General features: G+C 42.5%; 1 protein-coding gene across 1 annotated transcript; it reads left to right on the top strand.

The window, feature by feature from the left end:
• Positions 1-27,800, top strand: Ces1 (carboxylesterase 1). Its single transcript, XM_027406086.1, has 14 exons — positions 1-52; positions 3,277-3,484; positions 6,144-6,288; positions 9,140-9,273; positions 11,453-11,606; positions 13,855-13,959; positions 15,130-15,234; positions 20,725-20,763; positions 23,836-23,976; positions 25,404-25,484; positions 25,731-25,878; positions 26,305-26,436; positions 27,245-27,317; positions 27,611-27,800. Exons 1-14 carry the CDS (start codon positions 1-3, stop codon positions 27,798-27,800), a joined length of 1,707 nt encoding a protein of 568 aa, XP_027261887.1.
• The last annotated feature ends 199 nt before the right edge of the window (positions 27,801-27,999 follow it).

Raw genomic sequence — 27,999 nt, 5'->3', positions numbered from 1 at the left:
ATGTGGTCCCACGCTTTGGTCCTGGCCTTTTTTCCAGTTTTCATGGCTTATGGTGAGTCCCCTGAAATATGAATATGGAGAAGCTCTGTTATAGGGAAGAGATGGGTAGAACTGCAAGGGATGATGGGTTTGGTTCTGTAGCATGGTTTGTTTTCCAAACTCAGACTTGAATTTGGGGCAGTCATGTCTAACCAGCCTTGGCCATGAAAGATGACACAGAAGACAATAAAGTCTCTGAGACCCTGTGGCAAGCATCAGGTTCAGGAGGCCAGTGTGCTGATAGCAGGCTTCACACAGATTAAAAGAGATCAGATTATTTCCCCTTTGATTCTTAGACTAGTCTGCCTGGATCATGAACTATCTAAAAAATATGTTTAAATTTTTTTGGCAGAATATTAAAGTTGGTGGAATGTGACTCTAAATCCAGCTCAGGCTTTTAGCTGTGTATCCTTTGACCAGACATTTATTTTTCTATGTCTGGGTGACCCCATCTCTAAAATAGGGATAGTAATAGTACTTATTAGCACTATTTGCAGTGAGGGGAAAATTGCTGCCTGTTTTTCAAACACTTAGGATAGGCTAGAGAAGGAGACACACACAGGACATAAGTGTTCCCAATGGGTATCAGGTCATTTAGGAGGCATGCAGTAGAAAAATTGTGGACAATGGCCTTTATTGTGATTCTCTTGAAAGGAAGGGGAAAGGCAGAGGAAACTTGTGTGTAACAAGGGCTATGTTGAGTTATCTCAGAGGACTCTGGGGCACATGGGCTGTTCCCAGTTTTCTGGTGTCCAATTTTGGGTGATCAGGACAGCTTAGGGAAAGTCCAGTCTATGAGACCCAAATAAAGCTGGTGTCTGGGGTGTGGACTCTGGAGTGACTGGGTACAGGGGATGTGACTCCCTCAGGCCACACCAGGAGAGAGGAAAACAGAATCCATGGTCAGTAGAGGTCTGAGATGAGGGGCATTGCCTTTATACAGAGGGAGTAACTGAGGTTCTCAGGGACATACACTTGCTGACCGTCACCTGAAAATCACATCCAGGCACATACATCTCTGATTCCAGAATCTAGCCCAGTGGTGAGCTATCCGAGTCCTGGCAGCCCAAGACTCTTCTGGATTTTATCTTCTTTCTGGACACATGGCACAATGAGAGGCTAGGAACTGAACACGAGGCAGAGCTAGGAAGGGCTCAAATTTGGAGTGGAACATTACTGTGGCAATGCCAACATATTTTCTTCTTTAGGAGCTCCCGACAGGCAGCTTTCAAATACTGCTTGTTTACCAGTTAAGTGGGCATGTTGACAGGCACCCAGCAAAGCAACTTTGAGGAACTGTACATGGGACTGGAATGCACATCTGGCACATAGCAAGTGCCTGTTATGTGAGCCTGTGTACTGTACAAGTGCCTGTACTCTATTACATGTGTGGCAACTGCTCATGGCCTTTTCCTTGCCTCTCCTCATGGGATTTATTCCCTGTAGAATTCACCAGGGGCAAAGCAACCTGCAAGGCTGCTGGCCATAGGCATCCGATGCTGTTGGTGATAACCCATAGAGCAGGCATGTGGATTTGCCACTTCTAGAGTTTCTAGTATTAATGATTATGTCCTTAGACTCATGATGAGGCTATGTTCTCTAGCTTAGATTAAAAAAATGTTAAGTCGGAACACCATGAATTGGGGACTATTTGAACATGTCTCCCTGAAAGTTCATGACAGTGATATTTGTAATAATTAGCAGCCACCATAAAAAAACAACTTGAATGTTCATGTTGGCGCTATGAGACTCGGATACTGTTTTATTTGTTATTTTATTTACTCTCAATTTATGCTAAACCATTTATTCAACATATGCTACCAGTTCATACATTACATCATACTTTCTTCATGAGGAATGTAGTGCATTACTATAAATTATTACTAATTATAAAGTAATTACTCAAGAAAAATTCAGAGTGAAAAAGGGAATTAGAAGTCCAGACACTGTTTTAAAAAGCCTTTCCCATACAGTGTTTCTAATACTTGGAGTATTCTCCTCTTAGGCCAAATCTAGATTGTTGTTTTGTCTCTGGCCACACACTGTGGGAGAGATGTTGACAATCTACCACTGGATCTGCCTGCAGAGTCTCCTTCTTCAGGAAGCAAACTGCACCCATGAGGTAGCCTGTGGTTGAGCGAGAAGCATTATGAAGTCTGTGGTGGCCACATATGTGATGTACCCACTGATTCCTTCCTACCAGTGCCAGAGCAGGTGTTCTCTTTCAATCTATGTCTCCACAGTAACTGGGAAGGCAGGTGAAGGATACCCTGGGGCATAGATGACATGCATAGATTACTGAAGCCAGACAAGAGCGGCTCAGAGTAATGGAGTCTTGAAAAAGGTGATGCTCAGTCAGTGTCCCCGTAGGTCAAGTATGGCAGTGGAGAAGGATTGTTTTGTCTGAGAGAATCTCATCTATGAGCATACAGAAGCCCGATACCCAGTCTCTACTCTCTGCATGGCCCATCCCAGAGCCAACAAAGGAAAGTTCTAGAATTATACATTTTGTCCTCCAGCACACTTATTGCAGCTTATTGTCCACAAAATAATCTCAATCCTTATGCTAGACTTCACCTGCTCATCCAGGACCATCTTCTTCTCATCATAGACTCCACTTGGTGGCATCATGCTCACTTGCCATTCCCGGCCTGGCCCTGTGCTCTGGCCTCTCTGGGTCTTTGTGCAGTCTCTTTTCTCTGTTTTGTATGCTCTGTTCCCATCTGACCTTATTCCATCTCCCCATCTGTAAATCCAGTTCCTCCATGATCACACCAGTTAGAAGGCCTCGCTCCTTTCAGGCGTTATTACCCTTCCTGTCCTCTCCCAGGATAAAAACCTCTTTCACAGAGCCAGGTCAAGTGTGTCTGTGGTCCTTCACCTATTGGGCCATTTCTCCACAAACAAGTAGATATACCTTTCATCTTCTCACCCAGCCTGCACTAGGATCACGGCAGATAAATGCTTCCAGAGGCTTTTTGAGAGGAAACTGATGTTCACTGGAAGTTCTCTGTTTACAACCGCTTTGCTTGGATAGTTTTATACCTCCAACTCTAATTTATTCATTCCACCATTCTTGTGAGTTATGAAGAATTATTTTCATTTCATGTGAGAAGAAACCATGGCCTAGAGATTTGAGGTGACTTATTCAAGGTCACCTGCATAGATAGTGGGAAAACCGGAATCCAGGACTGGTCTTGTCAGTCTGATGTGTTCTTGCTTCTTCTCCATATCCAGCAGGCAACCTGTCCTCACCTCCCGTGGTGGACACCATGCATGGCAAAGTCCTGGGGAAGTACGTCAGCTTAGAAGGATTTGTACAGCCTGTGGCCATCTTCCTGGGAGTCCCCTTTGCCAAGCCTCCTCTTGGAACCCTGAGGTTTGCTCCACCACAGCCTACAGAGCCCTGGAGCTTCGTGAAGAATGTTACCTCCTACCCACCTATGTAAGTCACTGGGGTGCCCCTGGGCCTTGTTCCACAAGAACATCTGTCTCAGTGATGCAGAAAGGAGTCAGCAATTGCGTGATCAACTGTGTTTTGTCTGAAGTCCTTACAAACACTAGAAATTAAAGCAGCCCAGAAGTTTCATGGCTTTTTAGAGCCCTTATCCATCATGTGTTCGTTTAGTGCTTCTTGTGAGTTGGGAATGCCCTGGGAGTATGAATCCATGAGCAAAGAAAACAATGATCTGCAGGATACTTGCTGTTAAGAGATAATGAGTAGAATAATAAATAATTTAGAGAATACGCTAAGTGCTTTGATGAGATAAAGGAGTTGAGCAGTAAGATTCTGCCTGTTCTGTCATTAGAAATGTGGGTGAGGGTAATGGAGGTTCACTGCACATCCAAGCATACTGCCTAGTCACAAGATGATTGGTGGTCGGTCTTCCTTCGTCACTGTGGCCTGTGAGGGAAGAATGCTGGGTACTCCAGATGGTCTGACAGCCATTCCCCAAGAAGTCTGAACACCCATCAATGTCAGTCCAGACCCGTCTTCTCAAGTCTTTCTGAAGGTTTCCAGAAACCTGCTTCTTTTGGACTCCTAACTTTTCTTTCCTTTTAAAACAACATTTATTCTTTTCTTGGTTGCAAGTTGAACACAAACAGTTTGCAAAAAATTGTTGGGGAACACAGGAAGTGGAGACAGGAAAACTGAAATTGCACACTATTTCATCATCCAGAGAGAACTGCAGGAACTTTCTCATCCTTGTCTCTGCTGTATGTTCTTCCTGTTCACAGACAGAGGCATTGTGGAGGACTCTTCACTCATTCATAAGAATATCAGGATCATCATTATTCTATCCCATAATTATCACAGTCTGATGTTAAGAAGCTGCCTTAATTTTGCTATTGAAATACAGTTTATTTAGTCAATTTCTTTCTGGGGGTCGTTGAGTTGTTTTTGATATTCTTGACCAAATGAATAGGAATATTGTGGATATGTTTTAGCTACACACTTTGATGAATATTTTAGCCCCAGAAATGGCATTACTGAATCAAATAATATGTGCTTTTGGCTCAATTTCTCTTCATAAATATTCTAAATATACACACTTCTTTCACTGATATATGAAAAAGTCGTTAGTTAGCAGATGCTTGTCAATGCTTGGGCTTAATCAAAGAATGCTTGTTTTGTGGTTTCTGAATGAGTAAACTAATAGTATTAAATCACAGCAATAATTTATAGCATTAGATCTTTGCATTATGCTTATCTAAATTACTGGTGATGTTGGACTCCTTTTCCTCTTTGGTACTTGAAAATTAAAATCTCTTACGAATATTATTCCCCTTGCTATTATTGACATGCTCTCCAAGAAGGAAATCAGAAATTCCTTTCTAGTATCTCAGATTCTGCCACTTGACATCTGTGTGATTCTGGTATCAGAGAGCCTCAGTTTTTCCTTTTATACTAAGGAGTGCATGCTTCCCTTAGAATCCACTGGGATCAGGGATGTTGATTATACTTTACCTGGAATGTAAACACTATGGTGTCTTCCTGCTCATAGTACCTTGGACAGTTTCTCTAATTAAGCTGTGCCCACTTTTCTTATTTGGAACTCAGGATATGAAAGAATGCACTCTGGATAATCTAGGGCTTAAATATGTTATCTCATAAAGGGACTTTAAATCAATACCAATTTAAATCAACTGGGAGAACTCAGTTCTCACTAATAGTTACAATCTGGGAATAATCTCTAAGACCTTTCATCAAGGAAGTCACCAATGGTTACTGGGGCAGGTGGATAATAGAACCTTATTCAGGCCAGAATGGCAAGGCCCCTGAAGACAGCACTCTTCTCAACTGTACCTGGAAGATTAGGAACCCGAGCAGGAAAGAAAGTCACCCAATGTTGCCTAGCACATCAGTGGCTGAGGCAGGGCTAGAATGAAACTCTTTGTCCCACAGAGATATGACCCCTGACCTGCCATGGGCTGTCAGTCATTAGAGGTATATTGTTGGTTGATTGAAGTATTTCAAGAACTAGATCATGTTTATGTGGTGGAGAAGTAGTCCACCCTATAGGCTATACAAAGCCTAACAGAAGAAAATCATCAGACAGGTGCCATCTTCCAGGACAAGTCAGTATGTGAGCAACTCCTTACATTGACTAAGGCAGCCCAAACACTCCGGAAAGAGGAGTGATGCTAGATCATCATCCTCTGCAGATTCAGGAGACGCTACAGAATTCCATGGTCCCTCAGGAAACACAAAGACCCCCTCACCCTTTGATACCTGTAGGAGATACCGTAACCATGCCTGCTAGGGGCTGGCTACAGGTATGCCTGACCTGCGAAGGCATGGTCATGGTGACATAGAGAAGGTTTAAGAGTGGGGGGCGTGCACATGGAACTTCTCTTCTTCCTTTTCATCATTGGCTTGCTATACTACTCCTGCCCTGCTGGCTGGCTAGGTTGCTCTGTAAGTAAGGCATCTCCCTAATAAATACCCTTATATTTTTACCTGATTCCATATTGGTAATTCCCTCATTAAATCCAACCTCATTTCCAGGTTCAAGTTTTGCAGGGCAAAGCTAAGCCCCAGGTGACATGCCCAGTATCTGTCTGGTGGAACCTCATATGTTCTCTCTTTCTCTCTGTCTCAGGTGCTCCCAAGATGCTGTGGTAGGGAAAATGATCTCTGATCTCTTCACCAACAGAAAGGAGAGCATTCCTCTCACATTTTCTGAAGACTGTCTCTACCTAAATATTTACACTCCTGCTGACTTGACAAAGAGCACAAGGCTTCCGGTGAGCATGGGGACCACTGATCTGGAGTTGTGATTTCCAGCATCTGGCTTTTCTGTGCAATTGGAAGGGGGTGAAGGAGACTGGGGACAGGGGCTCTCCGGCAGGGTCTAGAGTATTCCTTTACTATTGGGAATGCAAGCATTCCTTCCCTCACGCTGTCCTGGTGATGTCAGCCAGGCCGTGGTTGAGATTGCTACACATCTGGGATGCACACCTCACCCAGCCAAGTTCTCTCATACAAACAGAAGCACAGTGGTCTTAGTTACTAGAAAGAGAATATATAATCCCTAGAGCAGCTGAGGTATAATTTACAGAAATTTAAAGCTTGAAAGAATCTTACTGATGAATAATGAACTTTTTGTTACAGAGAGAGAGAGAAACTAGGGCAATAATTGAAGAAAAGACTATGTCAACCATTAATGATATAGGATAAGAGACTGGGTTTTCTGATCTTCACACCAGTGTCTTTGTCATGAGCTAAGAACTAGATGAGGCTGTTCCGCAGCTGTCATATGTAAAACCTTTTACTGTCCTATGGCAGTGTGGAGGGTGTAGAGTGAGACAGTGTCAGAAACACTTTGGCCATATATTTGGGACTTAATGTAGCTCATTTCCCTCCTCATCTCATCACAGGCTGGTGACCTAGTGAATTAGAATTTTCCAAATAAATGGAGAGCCAGAAATGGGGCTGGCTATTAATTGGAGGCTGAAGGTAAAGGGGCTATGGTATAGAAAATGACTCATGGAAGAAGTTGGGGTATCATGATGCTCTTGAGATGCTCTGACTTTTAACATAGGAGTGAAGTATTAGGTTATATTCTTAGAATTCCTGTTTTGTTCTGTATGTACTCTGAAACCACAAGGAAGTGGGGATAGAGACCATTCACCCATGTATTCATTTTCTCTTATACACTCAGGGTCAGTAAGAGGCGGGATAATGGACCAGTCTCATACAGCCTTCCTTCTAGTATTGTCGGTGTTTACAGTCCAGAGTGCTCCTACCAAGACATCTAGGTTCTTGTTTTCTGAAACAGAAGAGTGGATCAGGGACATATGAATAGTGACAGAAATAGAGAAAGTTGCCGGGCGTTGGTGGCACACGCCTTTAATCCCAGAACTCGGGAGGCAGAGGCAGGCAGATCTCTATGAGTTCGAGGCCAGCCTGGTCTCCAGAGCGAGTGCCAGGATAGGCTCCAAAGCTACACAGAGAAACCCTGTCTTGAAAAACCAAAAAAAAAAAAAAAGAAATAGAGAAAGTTTATTAAGAAAGAGAAAAATATTGCTGAGAATGAAGTGAGTTGGAGAACTGGGAGGGGTCTGATGCTCAGAGGCCTTGGGCCATAAGATTTTCATTTCACAGCCTGGCTTTGCCAGCATTTGAAGATCACTGGGCTTGTTTTCCATACATGCTGGCTTGTTCCATGTAATTTGTGGTCAAAGGGGTTTCCAGTTTTTCTCTGCCACTAGATTCTCTCATTTATCAATCTTAATGCCCCTCTATATCCTATTCTCCCACCTCAAATCTCCCTGAGAGCTGTGGTCCCTAAAATGTTTTAGGGGGACTGAAGAATGATGATCCATCTTGTAAAACCTTCCCCATGCTTCTGAGAGGTATAGTTCCCACCTAAGACAGATGGCAAACTCTTTATCAATTGGAGTGGAGACTTTGAATTTCATGTAGGAGAAGCTGTCTAGAATCTCTGATTCATTAGGGATATAGTTTGAAATTGTCATATCCTAGAAAACACAAACTTTACATGGCTAAAAATACCAACCCTAAGCAAGAATAACATGACTACACCAACTAATGGTGCCAGAAATGGCAAGAACCATTGAAACCATGGCACAACTTCCCTGAATCATCAATGTGATCTGTGTGTCATGTACTTTACTCTTTAGAGTGTTGTTGAAACAACAACACATGTCTTAGTGGTTATATTTTGAGAATATGACAAAATACAAAAGAACATTCAAAATAATGAAAAGGTAGAATGTATTAAAAGGAAGATAGTGTGAGTTTATTACCACTATGCCAACAACACTATTAAAAGAAAAAATAATGAAGAGAATTATAATGTAAAGTAGGGTTACAATGTTCTCAGGTTGAAGAGTCCTGGGAATAAATGACATAAAGAATAGATAAGAAAGTTATTTCTAATGCTTGGAGGTCAGTGCTGGGTATATGTCACAAATTACAAGTTTTACTTAATTGGCAATGTTATAATATTATTTAAACATTCTCATGGCAGCAGGAAAAGAACAAGCTACTGGGTCAGGGATCTTTAAAACCTCAAACCCATGCCCAGTGAAGTACCTACTCTAACAAGGCCACACCTCCTAATCCTTCCAAAGCAGTTCCACCAGCTAGAGATCAAATATTCAAATTTATGAGCCTACAGGGGTCATTTTCATTCTAACTATCCCAGGGGGGATTTCTTGGGTCTTGAGATAATCACTATATATAATAGAGTTTAACCTACAACTACAGAGTTAACTGCTATGGAGTATAAATTCAGGTAGATGAGTCCAGGGATGAGTATTGGGGAAAACAGCACATCCTTGATCCTTCCTGTGACTGCAACGATGCTATCAATGCAAAGAGCATTAGAATACATGGCACTCAGGGTGGGAGTGAAAGGCATGTACTTTCAGCAGACACAAAGTTGGATGGTGGGCTGAGCACTCGTGAGGGGATATGGAAGAAGATGCTTTTTGATCCTTGCTGGGCACTCATAGACCTTGGGCATTGGCCTCCTTCAGTCAGAGCAAGGAAAAAATCCAACAAGAACTGACAGTTTCTAGTAGCTTTCCCAGTTCTGCTTCTTATAGCCCTTGCTGCTATTTCCTGCAGGTGATGGTGTGGATCCATGGAGGGTCTCTGGTGATGGGCGGGGCATCAACTTATGATGGACTGGCCCTCTCTGCCCATGGAAATGTGGTGGTGGTAGCCATTCAGTACCGCCTTGGCATCTGGGGATTCTTCAGGTAGGTCATTGGAGACTGTGCATTAGCTCCCATAATAGTCAGTTGCATATTGGTTATACAAAATAAAAGGGTGAATTTAGCTCTGTTTTTGAAGAGTCAAAGTACAAGATCAAGTGACTTCATGGTGGCATCTGGTGAGGCCTTTATCAGCACTGCCACACCGCCAATACATCAACAGGGAGTCTTCAGCCTAAACAACTGCATACATCTCATAGTGATGTAGGGAAACAAAAGGAGGAGCCTTGTTCTTCCTATAAGAGCTTTCTCACAGATGCATTCCAAGTGCATAACCTGATGACCTAGTCACCTTCCATTTGGGCCTTGTATTGTACAGGATCCATCACTATATATTCTTGTCACTTTGGGGAACAATGAACCTTGGTAGCACAAACCATACCTAAACCATAACATCTGCCAATTCAAAGATTTTAGAACCCAGCTATAGTGATACAATCTCTCATGGAGGTCTTTGCTCAACTCTTTCAAAAACCCTCTTGTCTCTTCTTCATTATTTGACCTCACCCACCTCATTATTCCGCAGCAATGCCTGTCCATCTGCTTTTGAATGTTTGTACTGTTTCTCCTGCTTTGATTTCTACCTACCTGTGAAGCCCTGATGTGTTCTCTATGGCCCACTCTTCGTGTTATCACTTTTGAAACACTCACCTCTTTTGGCCGGTGCTGGCAGCACACTGCATTCCTCTGTACTGCTGGTTACCACACAGCATAGTAGCTGAGTTCTATACATCTTCTTATAGGAAAGGAAAGAAGGGACAGTCTGCTGAACGAACTTAGTGAGTGCTCCTGCAGGCATGTTTTCATCTGCCCATGCACTTCAAACTGCCCCAGAGGCCAACGGTGACCTTTCTCAGTACTCCTAACTGCATGTGATTCACTGCACCAGCCATGGACAGCCATTGAGGCCTCTTTGAGATAATCCTTCTCCTGGCTTTGGTCATTCCCCTTCTTGTTGGATGCCCCTTTTCCCGCTCCAGTAAATACCTGAGTGATTCCAATGGTCCGTTTGCAGCTCCCTATCTGTAGTCCTCACCTCTCCTTGGCATCCTAGGTGCTTGCCTTTAGCTACATCATCTTATTTCCCTGGGGTGTCTACAGGATGCCTTTACATTTACCTCTCCAACAAACATACCTCTTCCCTCAAAGGTCCCTGTATAGCTGCTGGCAGCTCCACTTTCCCCTTTGATCAGGACAAAGGTCTAATAGAAACCTGGATTTTTCTTTCTCTCCCTCCCTATATTCAGTTCCATATCAATTTTTCTTGGCTTCCTTTGAAATATGCTTAGAATCTAAATACATTGAATCTACTAATCAAAGCCCTATGTCTTTGACATTGATAATTATCTTTTTTTCTTATTTTTTATTAATTCAAGTTAGGAACAAGCTTGCTTCACATGTCAAACCCTTCTCCCTCTCCTGCCTCTCCCTCCAACCCCCACCTGTCCCCATCCCATCCACCCTCCAGACATTGATAATTATCTTAACCACATTTTATTGCAATATTGCTAATGTCATGATTAAAGTAGGAATGTGTCAGAGTGAGTTATGTTTTGTCACTAGACAGTGCCCCCACTTTGGTCTAGGTCTACAAGTCATACAAGGCTCACAGTGCATGCTCTTCCCACATTACACACTCTCTTCCTACACAGCTTTGTTCCCATGGCCCTGGAACCTTTCCCTTAGCTCTACTTCCTTCCTCTGATAATTTCTGAAGTAGACATGTTCATTCTATTTATCTCCGTTAAATGCCAGTGCCTCAAAGGATCTCTTCATAACCACGAAATCCTACATTCTCCCCTCTCCATCTCTTCCTAGCTTCTCTTTGCTCATTTTAATGTCCCCACTAGATGGCGGTATGCTCTCTTTTCATCTGATTGTGATTTTCATTGTGGTCAGGAGTTTTTGTTTAGTTCTCAGTTGTGCTCTAGGTCTTAGATCACTCTTAGATACATAGTGATGCTCCAGAACACACTTTCTGAGAGAGGGAAGCCTCATCTAGAACAATGCTATAAGGATGAGGGGCAGATGAAGTTCCCTGTGTCAGGAATATGGACAGAATCAGCCTTATTCCAGAATGCTCACACTGAACTTCTAGTCAATCCATGGTTCTTAGAACCTGCTATGATGTATCTGTTCATACTTGCACCCTATTTTTTTGCAGCACAGGGGATGAACACAGTCGGGGAAACTGGGGCCACTTGGACCAGGTGGCTGCATTACGCTGGGTTCAGGACAACATTGTCAACTTTGGAGGAGATCCAAGCTCTGTGACCATCTTTGGAGAGTCAGCAGGAGGTGAAAGTGTCTCTGTTCTTGTAAGTGTCCCCAGCACCAGATCTCCTACCTACCTTTATGTGGCTCTAATAGGATCTCTAGGAGGCTAGTCAGTCCAGCCATGACATTTTTGCTCTCAGAGTTCAATTTACTTATTGTATAATATCAGATAGTGTTGAGCTAAGGATCAAATTTTCCTTGCTCTCAGAAAGCTCAGAACTCAGCTTTACATACTGGTGCCATAGTAATACTTAATTATGTCTAAGCTAGGGACATACCTATCTTTTACTGTAGAGCCTTTTCTTCTTTGCTAATCCATTAGCATTAGGACTTTACATGCTTGGGAACTAGGGGTAGATAGAATTCAAATAGGAAAAAACAAAAACATGAGTGGACAGAATGCCATTCAATGGCTACAAGGAAAGTCTACATTTTGGAGAACTTGGCAACAGGCAAGAATTTCCTCTGAGGTAGTATGAAGGCTTCTCTATCTTTAAGAGGGAGAGCATCTGTAATTGAGGACTGGCAGGTTGATAAAGGTAGGTGACGGAAGAATGAGCAAAACAAGAAGTGGAGAGCAGAGCAGAGAACGTGGAACACAGACAAGTCCAGAGGGACAGTGATGTGTTGGTGTAGAAATAGGCTGTGGACACTGAGGACCCAGATGGTGTTGGGAGCTGTAAGGAACTCATTAGATACCTCTGGGATGAGCAGAGGATTGCCCCTCATTTAACCTCATTGTTCAAATGCATGCTTCTTCCATGGTTTGACAGTTACAAAACATTTTAGTGTGTTTTTAAAGTATAGTAAATGTTAAATTTCAGATGAGCCTAAGGAATAAAGTTATCCAGTGTCCCACCACCCAGGCATTGCCAATGTAATAGTTTTGACAATTTTTTTTTAGTTTTTCCACATTTTATGCCTCTTCCCTCCTCTCTGACTCCCCTATATCTCTTATCTTGTATTTTTTAAAGACAGGGTCTCACTACATAGCCCCAGCTAGCTTGAAACTTGCTATGTAGATCAGGCTGGTCCTGAATTCACAGAGAGTTTCCTGACTCTGCTTCCTGAATCCTGAGATTGATGGTATGTGCCATCATGCCTAGATCCATCTCTATCTATCTTTACCTCCCCATGTATCATTTCGTCATTATTTATCTATGATTTTAACAAATTCCTTTTAATATTGTAATATAGTATAAATATTTCCCAAAACATTAAACTCTCTTATGTAATATTATTTTTTTTACCTATCTAATCTCCTAATATTAAATTATTGAGTTATCCTGGCACTGTTTTCTGGTAAGAACCTTCAGCTAAATGGATCATCGGCCTTAGGAGAGAGTGTACTACTATTATTCTGCTAAATGAACATAGAACTAAAGTAATCTCTAAGAACTTAGCATTATACCTAGAGGTTAGCGCATCTCTCAGCCCTCACCACAGAAGTGCCTTTTTTCAGTAGATGGTGATGAATGCAGAGAATAGGAGACTGCAGAAGGTGCAGACCCAAATGGACAACTATACTACATCCCTTCTTCCAAGACTCAAGGGTCATTGCAGAAGAGGGGAGTGTTGTATGAGTTAGAGGTGGTGGATGACTGCAACACAGGGGTGACTGTAACAGGGATGGCACAACAGGGCAGTTACACAACTTTAACACAACTGGTCTCAACATGTGGGTTGTGATTCCTTTGAGGGTCAAATGACCCTTTCACAGGGGTCACCTGAGACCATCAGAAAACACAGATATTTACATTAAGTTTCCTAATAGTAACAGAATTATGGCTTTGAAGTAGCAACAAAAATAATTTAATGGTCGGAGGTCAACATAACATGAAGAACTGAGTTAAAGGGTTGCAGCATTAGGAAGGTTGAGAACACTGCTTTAAGTGGATATCTCCTGGTAGCCAGAATAACTTCTTTTTTGGTTCTTTTTGTTCAGACTACCCTTTCGTAGGATTAATTCCAAGTAATAGAAGTGCTGAAATGGAATCTGAGGTCAGGGATTGTTAACTCTCTTTCCAATAGTTTTGTTGTTATGATTGAGTACTTAACACATACATACTTCCCTTTCTGTTTCTTACTCAAAACTCTGGTTCCAGTGAGACTCTCTTAGGAAAATTGGTCTTACAGGTAACCTGGGGTGCATGCTGGGATACATGATTGTATCTATAGAGTACCAAAGTCCCTAGATAGCCAGGACCGAGAAGCACATAGAGGGAGACTTAATGGGCAAATGAGTCACTGACCACTTCTGTGAATACAAACTCTGTTTCTTCCTGCCAGCTGTTGTCTCCTCTGGCCAAGAACCTTTTCCACAGAGCCATTTCTGAGAGTGGTGTGGCCCTTATCCCGGGTATGGTCAGGAAAGATGTCAGACCTGTGGCTGAGGTAAGACCTACCTGGAACACCTCCCATGCCCTTTCTTCTGCTCTTCTGGAGTCCTTGGAGGTCTTTCTTGCCTAAAGATTCAGGTATAAACCAGATGGCGTCCCAGTGCAGAGAGGAAAAGTGGACACAAGCCCCCCCAAAGTACTTCTCACAAAGGAAAAAAATTAGTGTTCTCTGATGAAATCTCACTGAGCATACAATCTATTAAGGGCAGGCCCCATAGATGGCCAACACAAAATTAACAATGAACCCTGTTAAAAAGCATTTTTGGAGTGGTTTTTTTTGTCTCATAATGCTTGGTTTGGACATTTGGTTTCCAGTTTTGTGTTTCTATAGGATTTCTGTTTGTGAATATGTGTGTCCTTGCATCTGTATGTTTCTTGTGCCTTTTCTTTGGCCTTTTTCCTATTTATTATTATTATTATTATTATTATTATTATTATTATTATGATGATGATGATGATGATGATGATGATGATGATGATGGGATACATTATTATATATTATAATGAGAAAGAGAAAGGAAAAGTGTGGATTTGGGTGGGTGTGGAGGTATGAGGATCTGGGAGGAGTTGGGGAAGAGAAACTGGAATCAGGATATATTGTATGAAAAAAACAAATAAAGGTACTTACAGAATCTCAGAAGTGAGAACAGCTGAGCAGGAAAGCCTGCAGAGTTCCACCCAAACCACATTCTCTAAGCCTGGATGTATCATTGTGTAATTTGTGTTGTCTAGGCTTCCTATAAGTTATGATGTATAGAGATAAGAACCTTCCTTCATTATGTCACAGGCACCAGCCCTCCTTATGTGACAGGTGCAATAATCATCCTAATCTTTTGGTAGAAACATTGAAAGTAAAAGGCCAGAGAATAGAGAAGGATGTTGTGAATCAGACAGTGAAATTTAAGATTCCCTGCTCTTCATTGCATGAAACACAGCTGGTGCCAATTTTTACAGTTCAGGTAATAGAGATATAGATATAATGTCATCATTTCAATTAGAAACATATGTAAACCCCCTGTTGGTCACATGCCCGTTGGTCTAGAGAATTTTCAAGTACCCCCTGCCTTCTTCAGAAATCAAGGATGGTGTCAAAAACTTCTATCTATATTGATGGAGGGAAGGGACATTGATCTTGACCTCTGCTGATACTTTTGATTTTGTATAGCAAGTTGCTATTGCTGCTGGGTGTGCAACCACCACCTCAGCTGTCATGGTTAACTGCCTTCACCAGAAGACAGAGGATGAGCTCTTGGAGACCACACTGAAACTGGTAGGTTTGCTCCTCTGAGTAGCCCCACCTTGTTTCCTTATCTCAAGACTTATCTATTTAGCTGTACCTTACTTTGGGTGGTCTGTCCAAGAAAGTTCTCACCTGTTAGAAGCCTTTTGACCCAAACTTGGAATTCCATTATTCTATGTTATTATGAAATACCACAAATATAAGAAAGTTCAAAAGCAGCAGGATGGCAATTGTGTAATAGGGCTGGGGATGGCACCTATGTTACAGCACTGGCACTATGTGGGCAAACTCCTCAGCTCTTCAACAAAGCAACCATGTAGCAATCTATGATCTATCCTAAAGCAATACTAGTCATCCTATTAATGTTTCATATTTTTATTTTCAGAAATTTAAATTTCCCTATTCCACAAATAATTGCTATTATGAACTTTAGGATGAGGCCATTAAGCACAGTTTTTAGAAGAATGGTGCCACAATTTATTTAGTTTTTATGAGCATCTGTCCCAATTTTGGGAATAGATCAACCTTCCTTCCTTCCTTCCTTCCTTCCTTCCTTCCTTCCTTCCTTCCTTATTTCCTTCCTTCCTTCCTTCCTCCTTCCTTCCTTCCTTCCTTCCTTCCTTATTTCCTTCCTTCCTTCCTTCTTTCCTTCCTCTCTTCCTTCTCCTTCCCTCCCTCCTTCCTCTCTCCCTTCCCCTTCCTTCCTTCCTTTCCTCCTTCCTTCCTTCCTTCCCTCCCTCCCTCCCTCCCTCCTTCCCTTCCCCTCCCTCCCTGCTTCTCTCTCTCTCTCTTTCTCTCTCTCTCTCTCTCTCTTTCTTTCTTTCTTTCTTTCTTTCTTTCTTTCTTTCTTTCCTTGGTTTTTCTAGACAGGGTTTCTCTGTGTAGTCCTGGCTGTTCCAGCACTCACTCTGTAGATAAGGCTGGCCTTGAACTCACAGAGATCTGCCTGCCTCTGCCTCATGAATCTGGGATTAAAGGTGTGAGTCACCATGCTAAGCTTTTTTTTTTTCCTGTACTATTTCTTTATCTGTCATCCATCGATCTGTCCATCGATCCATGGATCCATCATCCATCCATCCATCCATCCATCCATCCATCCATCCATCCATCCATCCACCCGCCCAATATAGCTTTATTTTTAAATTTTTAAGGTTATAACTACAAAATCTCTCCTTTCCTTTTCCTCTACCCAAATGCTCTCATATGCCCTTCCCTACTCTCCTTCAAATTTGTGACCTCTTTTCTCACTGATAGTTATTGCATGAAATTATGTATTTGTTTATTCACATATGTTCCTAAATATAACCTGTTCATGCCATATAATGTTACTTGTATATATGTTTTCAAGGCTGACCATTTGGCATTGGGAAACCAATTGCTGTGCTCTTCCCGGAGAAGAGATCACCTCTCCAGCTCCCAGCTTACCCCTGTTGCTATAGTTCTGTGTGTAGGGTCAAGGTCTTATGAGCTTTACCCCATCTATTACAGTGGATGGGTCCTAGGACTGATTCCTATATATAGGACAGACCTGAAAGCTAAGTTGTAGCATTGTGATCACTGCAGCTTTGATGAACACACTACAGAAAAGCATGGTTTAGAACTAGAAAATGAGATTATTAGGGTCAAGGTTTCCTAATGTAAGACAGAACTCGGGGCCTGAGGCCTTGGACTGACAAAGGAAAGAGCAACAGAATCTTCAAGGGGCTCATGTCTTAGCATGTGGACTCTGGAGATGTTATTGAGACTCTACATCACAGCTTTAATGTTTCTTTATTGGCATCTTTTGGAAGCATATTTATCTTCTTGGCAGGTTAAAGACAGAGCACTCTACACTATTTCCTATTTCCTTAGAAACTGTCTAAGTCCCAACATTTGATTTGAATTCTGTTGCACTGACAGTGGCACACATCCATCTTTGGACTAGCCTCTAGGTTCAGGGACATGGTGACTCAACTCATACAGATGTCTGAACTTACAAAGTGATAGCAGAGAAGGGTGGGGGAGGGACAAACCAATTCTCTTTTGATGGTCCATCCTGCCTCCTGCTTTATCTCACCTTGAGGCCATTATATCCCTGCTACCAAGTCATTTTATCTTTCCTTTTTTTCACCAAAGGAGAATTTTGGTGTTATTGCCAGGGAATATGGGTAGATAGAAAACACAAGTTGGCCCTCCTACCAGCAGCAGAGGACTGTTCCCATTTCTCCACATCCTCTCCAGCATTAACTATCATTGGTATTATTGATTTTAGCCATTCTAACAGGAGTAAGATGGTATCTCAGAGTTGTTTTGATTTGCATTTCCTTGATGGCTAAGGATGTTGAATACTTTCTTATGTGTCTTTTCAGCCATTTTAGATTCCTCAATTGAGAATTGTCTATTTAGTTCTGTTACCCCACTTTTTAATTGGATTGTTTGGTGTTTTGGAGATTCCCTTCTTGAGTTCTTTGTATATTTTGGAGATCATCCCTCTGTTAGAAGTGGGGTTGGTGAATATCTTTTCCCAGTCTGTGGGCTGTCGTTTTGTCTTGCTGACTGTGTCCTTAGCCTTACAGAAGCTTCTCAGTTTCAGGAGGTCCCATTTATCAATTGTTGATCTCAGTGTCTATGCTACTGGTGTAGTGTTCAGGAATCAGTCTCCTGTACCAATTAATTTGAGGGTATTTCCCACTTTGTCTTCTAATAGGTTCAGTGTGGCTGAATTTATGTTGAGGTCTTTGATCCATTTGGACTTAAGTTTTTTTTCAGATTTTTTTTATTTGAGTTAGAAACAGGATTGCTATACATGACAATCCCAGTTCCCTTCTCCTTCCCGTCCTCCCCTACCAACCCCGCAACTAAAGCCCTACCTATCCTTTCTGCTCCCCCTGGATGGTGAGGCCTTCCATAGGGTGTCATCAGAGTCTGTCATATCCTTTGGGATAGGGCCTAGGCCCACCCCTGTGTGTCTTGGCTTAGGGAGTATTCCTCTATGTGGAATGAGCTCCCAAAGTCCACACCAATGCTAGGGATAAGTACTGACCATCTACAGGAGGTCCCATAGATTTCTGAGGTTTCCTCACTGAAACCCATGTTTCTGGGGTCTGGATCAGTCCCATGCTGGTATCTCAGCTATCAGTCTGGGGAGCAAGAATTCCCCAATGTTCAGGTCAGCTGTTTCTGTGGGTTTTACCAGCCTGGTCTATAACCCTTTGCTCTTCACTCATCCTTCTCTGCATCTGGATTCCAGTTCAGTTCAGTGATTAGTTGTGGGTGACTGCTTCTACTTCCACCAGCTTCTGGATGAGGGATATCGGGTGGCATATAAGTCAGTCATCAATGTCATTATCTGGGGAGGACATTTCATGTAGCCTCTCCTCTGTTGCTTAGATTGTTAGCTTGTGTCATCTTTGTAGATCTCCAGACATTTCCCCTAGTGCCTGATTTTTCTGTAAACCTAAAATGTCTCCCTCTATTATGGTATCTCCATTCTTGTTATCATCTATTCTTCCCCTGACTCAACCTTTCTGCTTCCTCATGTCCTCTGCATCCCTCTCTTTTCCCCTTCTCATTCTTGTAGCTCCCTCCCCCCTCTTCCCGTGCTCCCAATTTGCTCAGGGGATCTTGACCCTTTCCCCTTCTCCAAGGAACCATGTATGTTTCTTTTAGGGTCCTCCTTGTTTACTGGCTTCTCTGGCAGTGTGGATTGTAGGCTGGTAATCCTTTACTCTATGTCTAAAATCTGCATATGAGTGAGTACATACCATGTTTGTCTTTTTTCGATTGGGTTACCTGGCTCAGAATGGTTTCTTCTAGTTCCATCCATTTTTCTGCAAATTTCAAGATTCCATTTTTTTTTTCAGCTGAGTAATACTCCATTGTGTAAATGTACCACATTTTCTCTATCCATTTTTCAGTTGAGGGGCATCTAGGCTGCTTCCAGTTTCTGGATATTACAAATAGTAAACATCTTTGAACAGATGTCCTTGTTGTATGAATGTGCTTCTTTTGGTTATATGCTTAAGAGTGGAATTGCTGCATCCTGTGGTAGACTGATTCCCATTTCCTTGAGGAGTCGCCATACTTATTTCCAAAGTGGCTGTACAAGTTGGCACTCCCACCAACAGTGGAGAGGTATACCCCTTTCTCCACATCCTCTCCAGCATAAACTGTCATTGGTGTTTTGGCCATTCTGACAGGAGTAAGTTGGTATCTCAGAGTTGTTTTGATTTGCATTTCCCTGATGGCTAAGGATGTTGAACACTTTCTTAAGTATTTTTCAGCCATTTTAGATTTCTCTATTGAGAATTATCCATTTAGTTCTGCACCCCACTTTTTAATTGGATTGTTTGGTGTTTTGGAGACTAGCTTCTTGAATTCTTTGTATATTTTGGGCATCAGCACTCTGTGAGATGTGGGGTTGGTGAATATCTTTTCCCAGTCTGTGGGCTGTCGTTTTGTCTTGCTGATTGTGTCCTTAGTCTTACAGAAGCTTCTCAGTTCCAGGAGGTCCCATTTATCAATTATTGATCTCAGTGTCTGTGCTACTAGTGTAATGTTCAGGAAGCAGTCTCCTGTACCAATTAATTCAAGGGTATTTCCCACTTTGTCTTCTAATAGGTTCAGTGTGGCTGAATTTATGTTGAGGTCTTTGATCCATTTGGACTTAAGTTTTGTGTATGCCAATAGGCTTGGGTCTATCTGCATTCTTCTACATGTCCACAACCAGTTATGCCAGCACCATTTGTTGAAGATGTTCTCTTTGTTCCATCATATAAATTTGGATTGTTTATCAAAAATCAGGTGTTCATAGGTGTGTGGGAATTCTTGGTCCCTAGACTGATAGCTGGGATACCAGCATGGGACTGATCCAGATCCTAGGAACATGGGTTTCAATGAGGAGACCTCAGAAATCTACGGGACCTCCTGTAGTAGTTCAGTGTTTATCCCTAGCATAGGTGTGGACTTTGGCAGCACAATCCACATAGAGGGATACTGCCTGAGCCAAGATACACATGGGTGGACCTAGGCCCTATCCCAAAGGATATGATAGACTCTGATGACCCCCCTATGGAAGACCTCACCCTCCCTGGGGAGCAGAAAGGATATGTGATAGGTAGGGTTTTAGTTGGGGGGTGGTAGGGGAGGAGGGAGGGAATGGGAACTGGGAGTGATATGTAAAACAAACTTGTTTCTAATTCAAATAAAAAAGATGGAAAAAATAATCTATGATAAACAGCAAATATTAAACATTAAGACAATAAAAGAGAAAAGACAAAGAATAACCTCATAGGCAGTAGGTGTCTTCCCCAGAGCTTCAGCAATCTGGGCTCTGAGTCTAAGAATCTACCTCATTGATGCCCCCTTCTCTCATCCCAGACCATGCCAATATTCAGAGAATTCTGCGTAGTGTCCTCTTAGCCTGGGCCCATATAAGGAGGAGCTACAAGGGATAACCTGATGCCTTAGGGATGACAGTCAAAGGATCAGCTTTTATTCATGGAGACCATCTCACTAAAATCTCTACCTCTTTCTTTATAGAAACTTTTTAAGGTCAATTTACTTGGAGACTCCAGAGAGGTAAGGAACTTTTCCCTCTGAATTATCAGTTTTTAATCTTATTAGTATTATTCCATGTCAAACTATGAATGGAGAATTTTCCTATGTGGATTCCTTGTGTGTTTACTGCTGATGCCCTAAGAGGGAAAGTCATTTGCCAGGGTAACACAGACACAGACATGAAGACTGGAGTTAAGTCTTGCCTGGCTTCTACTCCAGTGCTTCCTGTCAACAACTCATATCCCCTGCTAGATTCCACATTCTCATCTACATTTTCTTCTTCCAAAATGGCTCTGGGGTGGGTAGGCTACATTAGGACCTTCCTCTGTCTGTGGCATCTTCCATTTCAGTGTTGGAATGTATATGCAGAAAACAAAATGTTATGTGTTCAGACTTAAGATAAAAATGAAATTGGCAGGTGTTGAGAGCATCAATTAACATCTCAGCACATCCAAAAGAGGGAGGAAGGTGTTCCTGCTTGTCTTGCTGTGGGGAAAGAACTGCTCCTTCCGAAGTGTGTGATAAAACTGTGGCAGGATGGAAGGCGGCTACATCTGCAGACATGGGAAGGGGTTGACCTTTTCTTTCGTTCTGAAGACTTGGCCGTTCTTCCTTCCTTCCTTCCTTCCTTCCTTCCTTCCTTCCTTCCTTCCTTCCTTCCTTTTTGGATGAAAAAATTCAAACAATCTTAAAAAAATTTTATATATCAAACTCAGTTCCCTCTCCCTCTCCCTCTTTTGCTCCCCCATCTCCCCTGTGAAGGCAGGGGTTTAAATGTGTTAACTAGGCCCACGATAAATGATAAATAAGTATTTATTAGGAAAGCACTTACACAGGTAAGAGTAAATAACCACAGAGGTCTTCCTGATCCAGAAGATGTAGTCTCTGTCCTTCTGATGCTCTCCACAACCCAAGAGAGCTTGAGACCGCCTCTTTTCTACCTTAATGGGTCACATCAGCACCTGAAACCATGCCTAAAGGGTCCATCACCACAAGTTCATTGGAAAGGTAAGATGCCCTACCCATCCCCATCTACTACTCAGAGAGGGTGAGAGTCAAAAAAATCTGTCAGATCACATTGAGGCAGGACCAAGGCCCTCCCCCCTGTATCTAGGGTGAGAGATTATCCCTCCATAGGGAATGGGCTCCAAAAAGACAGTTCATGCAGTAGGGATAAATCCTAGTCCCACTGCCAGTGGCCCCATAAACTTTCCAAGCCACACAACTGTCATCCGCATTTAGAGGGCCTAGTTTGGTCTTATGCAGTTTCCCCAGCTGTCAGTCTGAAGTCAGTGAGCTCCCACTAGCTTGGGTCAGTTGTTTCTGTGGGTTTCCTCATTGTGGTCTTGACCCCTTTGCTCATATTATTTATCCTCTCTCTCTTCAACTGGACTTTGGGAGCTCCACCCAGTGCTTAGCTGTGGATATCTGCTTCTGCTTCCATCAGCTACTGGATGAAGGCTCTAGGATGATAATTACAGTAGTCCTCCATCTGATTACAGGAAAAGGCCAGTTCAGACATCCTCTCCTCTATTGCTTAGAGTTTTATCTGGGGTCATCCTTGTGTATTCCTGGGAATCTTCCTAGTGCCAGGTTTCTTGCTAATCTCATAAAGGTTCCCTCTACCAAGATGTTTCTTTCCCTGCTCTGCCTCTCTGTCTTTCCCCCAACTCGACCATCCTGTTCCCTCATATTCTCATCCTCTCTCTCATTTTCCACTTTTCTCACCCTTGTCCCCCTCCCCATGCTCCCCGTTTACTCAGGAGATTGTGTCTATTTCTCCTTCCCAGGGGAATCCACGTATCTTTCTTTTCCCTCCCTTTCTTCTCTACTTCTTTTGGGAGATAAGGTCTCAGTCACTAGCCCAGGATAATCTTGAACTCAGCATGTAGCTCAGGCTCACTTCAAACCTGTAGCAATCCTCCTGCCTCAGGCTCCAGAGTGTCAGAATTTCAGGCAGGGGCCACTATGCCTCCTCATGATGATAGTTTTTTTTTAAAAAAAGCATAATGTAATGTTGCAATAAGTCTTTCTGCCAAAAGCCCCTAGCCCCACCGCCATGTGTGAGCTTTTTGCCAGCCGCCGGCCTGAGTTAGGCCCAAATGAATACACAGAAACTGGTATTAGGTTCAAAGCTGCTTGGCCAATGACTAGGATTTCTCATCTGCTAGCTCAGTCTTAACTATCATAAACCTATATATTTTATAAGACTTATCTTATCAGACGCCTTATTGGCATCCCTCCTTGCCGGTGGATCACATCCTGCCACTGGAGGATGTGAATGGGATAAAGGGGCCCTTCCTGTTTCTCCTTCGATTAAATATGTCCCCTTGCTATGTCACTTCCTGCCTGGATCACCACTTCTCTACTACATTTCCCAGAATCCTCTTTGACTTCTAGTCCTGTCTAACTTGCTGTCTCGTTGGCCAAACAGTATTTTATTTAACAATCAATAAGATAAACATACACAGTACATCATGGAAAGCATGTTTGTGAGATTGAAGCCAAAAGGAATTTACAACTAATTTACTCAGGTCAGGAAAATGTTAAAAATTTTTTAGTCATTGTATAAATGTTACATGTATCAATAAACCTAAACAGCACATTGTGTTTATAAACAGGAACTCCCACACAAGTAAGAGCTGATGAAAACTTTGTGATTAGAGGCTCCTAGGGCTCTAGAATTCTAACTGGAGAATTCTCCTTGGAGTGGTGACTCAATATTTATTAATTTCATATTTACTGCAACTTTGAAGACATAAGTTCTACAAAGAGCAAGAACTCTATATGTATATAATATCTGTATGTCCACATGTGTATTTATGTGTAAATAAATCACAATTATTCTCATACCAAGTATATTTCAATTTAAGTGAAGATGCCCTGTGCACCCCTCTATATCATCATTGCTAGCTTCCCAGTTGGCATTCTGCCCTCATGTCTCAGCCCCCTTGTTAGGACTGTAAGTCTCTGTGACTATTGCTCATAGCCACCGGAGTCTGGGTACTCACTTTGTATTCTCAAAGGTAGGGTGGGACATAGCGTTCTCTGGGAAGAAATAATCACAGATAGTGCTTCTTTTCTCTCCCCTAGAACTGCCCCTTCCTGCCTACTGCTATTGATGGAGTGCTGCTGCCCAAGGCACCAGAAGAGATTCTGACTGAGAAGAATTTCAGCATTGTACCCTACATTGTGGGGATCAACAAGCAAGAGTTTGGTTGGCTTCTTCCACTGGTAAGAAAGTCCAGATGTGACACAGATACACCCCACCCTAAGTCACTCAAGGCTTTACTACCTCTTCTCTGAGTCCAGAGAAACTGAGCTCACTGTTATGAGTAGACATTGGCATGAAAATCTTCTCCATTGTTCAACCCTGGGAGCCTTTGTAATGTATCTCATAAACACTCTTCTTATTAAAGAGTCCTGTATGGACCCATGGAAGTAATAATTGTGTCTTTCTCAGAAGGACATCCAGACAAGGGAAGGAACTGGAGAGTAGGGAGAGCTGGGCCTAGCATAATTGCTTCCAGTCTGCATGTGGAGTCCCTGGTCCTGTGGATCTCCATACATAATCTCAGGTGTCTCAGTGGACAGTTAAGTCAGATGCTAGTTGAAGCAGTGGGATAGGCTTTATGCAGTAATATGACTGCAGTAAGTTAAACAATTAATCATTCCTGGAACCTAGATCCCTGACACTAAAAGATATTGATGACTCCAGGATGGACTGAGTGCAAAGAAGGTATTGAGGCTGTGAGTCCAAGTGGCTCTACCCAGGCTTTAGTAATTAATGATCACCTGCAGGAGAACTGTCAAACTCTTCATGATAGGAATCAGAGTTGTGAAGGAAGGTGCTCATGGGATTCAAACATCTGTCTGCAGAGAGTGGTAGCTTGGCCAAGACTTATCTCACCAAATACTGCTATTTGAAGACATTTTGAATTATTTTTATTTTTTATAGATTGCTCTCAGGTCTTTGAGGAGATGGCTTTGAGTAGGAGATTCACATCCCAAGCAGGGAAATGGTTGATAATTGATACTTTCTAGAATAACTGTACCCAAAAGCATCAAGCTTTCTCATGCAGGCATAGTGGGGGCTGTGCTTATCCTGGGCTATGCCTTAGGCTACTGTACTCCTTAGCCATGCTATACTCCTGTCTCTGACTGAAGAGCTTTGAATATAGCCAGCAACATGCTGAGAGTTCTGCAGCTCTCACTGCAGGAGAATTTCAGAGGTCACCAAGAACACAAGCATCACGATTGATATTGGTTTCTGCTATTATCCAAGTCTGAGGGGTGGTGTGTTCTATGTCCTCTGTCCCTGAGATCTCTGCTTCTGCATACACTACCATTGTTTATATTTTTTCACTGACTGAAGGATCAGCACACCACATAGACTGACATGTCAAATACACACACACACACACACACACACACACACACACACACACACACACACACACCTACCTTAGTATTTCTTGAATTTTTAGATCTAAGTCCTTTTGTTTCATTGATTTTTTTCTAATTCTTGGAAGATCTGTGCTCCTTGAGGCCCAACAAAGAAATTTTGTGTTTTTAATGGATTTTATTGCTTTTCCTATTAGGTTCTTTCTGTTAATTCTTGAAGACTCACAAGTACTTGACACATTGTTTTTTTGCAACAGATTATGGGATATCCACTCTCTGCAGGCAAACTGGACCAGAAGACAGCCACATCTCTTCTGAGGAAGTCTAGCCCCTATTTCGTAAGAGGCTTATGGGGATTATGAGAATTGACTGAAAGCACAGAAGGGCTGGGGACTCATCTCAAATAACAGAAAATCCAATGGCACAAATATACGTAGGCTTGGAGTTCTGTTTCATTTTCCTGTCTGTAACACTTCATCATCCTACCAGGGACTGAAGGGTTAAAAGGGCTCATGATCAATGAAAACTTCTAAACCACATTGCTCCTCATTCAGGGCAGGGGTTGCTTCTTTGATCCATTTCAGAATGTCCCTGAGGATGCCATTCCAGCAGCCATCAAGGAGTACTTAGGAGGGGCAGAAGACCCTGTCAAAAACAAAGACCTGTTTGTAGACTTGATAGGAGATGTGTTACTTGCTGTGCCATCTGTGATTGTGGCCCGTCATCACAGAGGTGAGACCCAGGGGTTGGGTTGCAGAGGGTCACTGACATCAGTATTAGTTTCTGACCCATTTATCTCCTAGTATGGACAGACATGGACACTGTTGAAAGTTAGGCCCTAAGTCTTGTTCTACATGGTTGTGGATGGGTAGTGACCTGTTGTATTATCTGCCTTTAAGTAGCACCTGCTGAGGAAAGGACCCAAATGCATGTAATTAATTTAGAAGGTGGTTCTAGAAAACATAGACGGGAGATGAGGAAATGACACAGGAAGATCAGGAGGATCTTGGTGATGCATGCTAAGCACATATTTAACATAGATGGTAGAAGCTGGAGAGCTCGAGAGAACAGTCAAGAGTTTCTCCTAGTGCTGGGGACCCTGATACCATCCAGGTGTGTGCCTCAGCATGAATTGTACATGGACCTGTGTTTTCTCAGATGCTGGAGCCCCCATATACATGTATGAATTTCAGTACCACCCAAGCTTCTCATCGGACTTGAAACCTGGGATGGTGATGGGAGACCACGGGGATGAGCTCTTCTCAGTATTTGGTGCCCCTTTTACAAAAGGTAATGACTCCTTGTTAGTTATGTGCCTGAAGATAGGAGGCCTGGACTCCAGTCTTCTTTGGGTGTTCTTGAGAGAGTTTCTCCTCTTTGATTTTAGTTTCATGGTTCATCAAAAGGAGCTGAGTTAGCTTGAGCAGTCCCTAGTCTTTCCCTGCTCTAATGGGCATGAAAGAGGACTGTGTTTGTGTCCCCGGCATAGTCTCTTAGAATCCTGTACATTGCATTGCCTGAAGATGAGAGTGCCAGTAGTTTCCTGCTCATAGGAGTATGGCGAAGGTTGGAATTTGCATTAACCTTGAATTAGGTATAAAGTGTTTATCTATGTCTCTATATATTTAAAACTTAGATAATTTTAGCTCTGGCATGTTTTCACAAATGTCTCCAGTACCTTAACTCTCAGCAGTCCCATCTGACTCTCATGGCACACCAGTAACTCCAATCTGGATTACTCATTAGGATTTTCACATTTCTAATATATTTTAGACTGTGAAAGTTGTGTGTGTGTGTGTGTGTGTGTGTGTGTGTGTGTGTGTGTGTGTTTTAAAGCCCTGAGTTATGGCACCTCAAACTTATAGGACAAGCTGGAGATATGGTATGGAAAACAAAAGCATCCAGCTTTCTGATGGATTACATGCACAGTGCTGAAAGTGTGAAATTGGCCAGTATTTTATTCAAATGTAGATATTTTGACTCAGTTAATATGGTATAAGAGTAGAGAATCCATAATGGTAAAGGATTTCATGGCAGTGATGCTGCTGGCTTGTGGCCCAGTATGAGCATCAAAGGGCTTTTACCTTCTTTCTCACAGGGGTTGCCTCAGGTGAAGAAAGCAGAATCAGCAAGATGGTGATGAAGTTTTGGGGCAATTTTGCTTGGAATGGGTGAGACTGGTGGCAATGATGGACAGGGATAATGGGAGAGCTAGGATGTTATGGGGGTACCCATGGGGAAGTGGTGGATTTTAAAGTTGAACTGGACAAAGGCCTGAGCATATGACTGTTGTACTTTGACAATGAGAACTCTCTAACAGTGGTCAGGCTATCCAAGTAGATGGAGTGCTCCTCATCTCCAGAGCTGTATGACCCATGGCAACAGTATGCCCAGAATCTATCCAATTTTTGGAGAGACATGGGAACCATAAAGCAGATTTGAGAAACTTTGATTTTGATTCTAGGAATCCCAATGGGAAGACATTGCCTGCATGGCCAGAATACAACCAGAAGGAAGAATACTTGAAGATTGGTGCAACCACTCAGGCAGCCCAAGGGCTGAAAGATAAGGAAGTGGCATTTTGGACTAAAGTCTGGACTAAGGAGGCAGCAGAGAAGCCACTCCAGGAGAAAAAAAAAAAGACTGAACTCTGATTGGGAAGCCCAGCTAGCTTTGGGGGGTCAATGCAGCAAAGGCAGTGCTAGACCATGTGGTGTTTGTAGATGAAAGGTTTCTTGCTGTGGAGACCACAGGACTGTGTGTGATGGGGTGTGGGAAGGAAAGAAAGATGGGATGTTTATCTCATGGCCTCAATTTCCAGAAGACTTTAGCTCTTTTAGAGACCACATCAGT

Source organism: Cricetulus griseus, chromosome 3, assembly GCF_003668045.3.
Source record: "Cricetulus griseus strain 17A/GY chromosome 3, alternate assembly CriGri-PICRH-1.0, whole genome shotgun sequence".
NCBI lineage: Eukaryota > Metazoa > Chordata > Mammalia > Rodentia > Cricetidae > Cricetulus > Cricetulus griseus.
The sequence above is the reverse complement of the archived record's forward strand: the minus strand, read 5'-3'. Positions and strand labels throughout refer to the sequence as shown.

Bases quoted from the DNA above. Each gene is read 5' to 3' on its own strand.
- Ces1 (XM_027406086.1), top strand. From the start codon at position 1: ATGTGGTCCCACGCTTTGGTCCTGGCCTTTTTTCCAGTTTTCATGGCT. The intron at 11,607-13,854 runs GTAAGTGTCCCC...TCTTCCTGCCAG, and splicing joins GTGAAAGTGTCTCTGTTCTT to CTGTTGTCTCCTCTGGCCAA. The intron at 15,235-20,724 runs GTAGGTTTGCTC...CTTTCTTTATAG, and splicing joins TGGAGACCACACTGAAACTG to AAACTTTTTAAGGTCAATTT.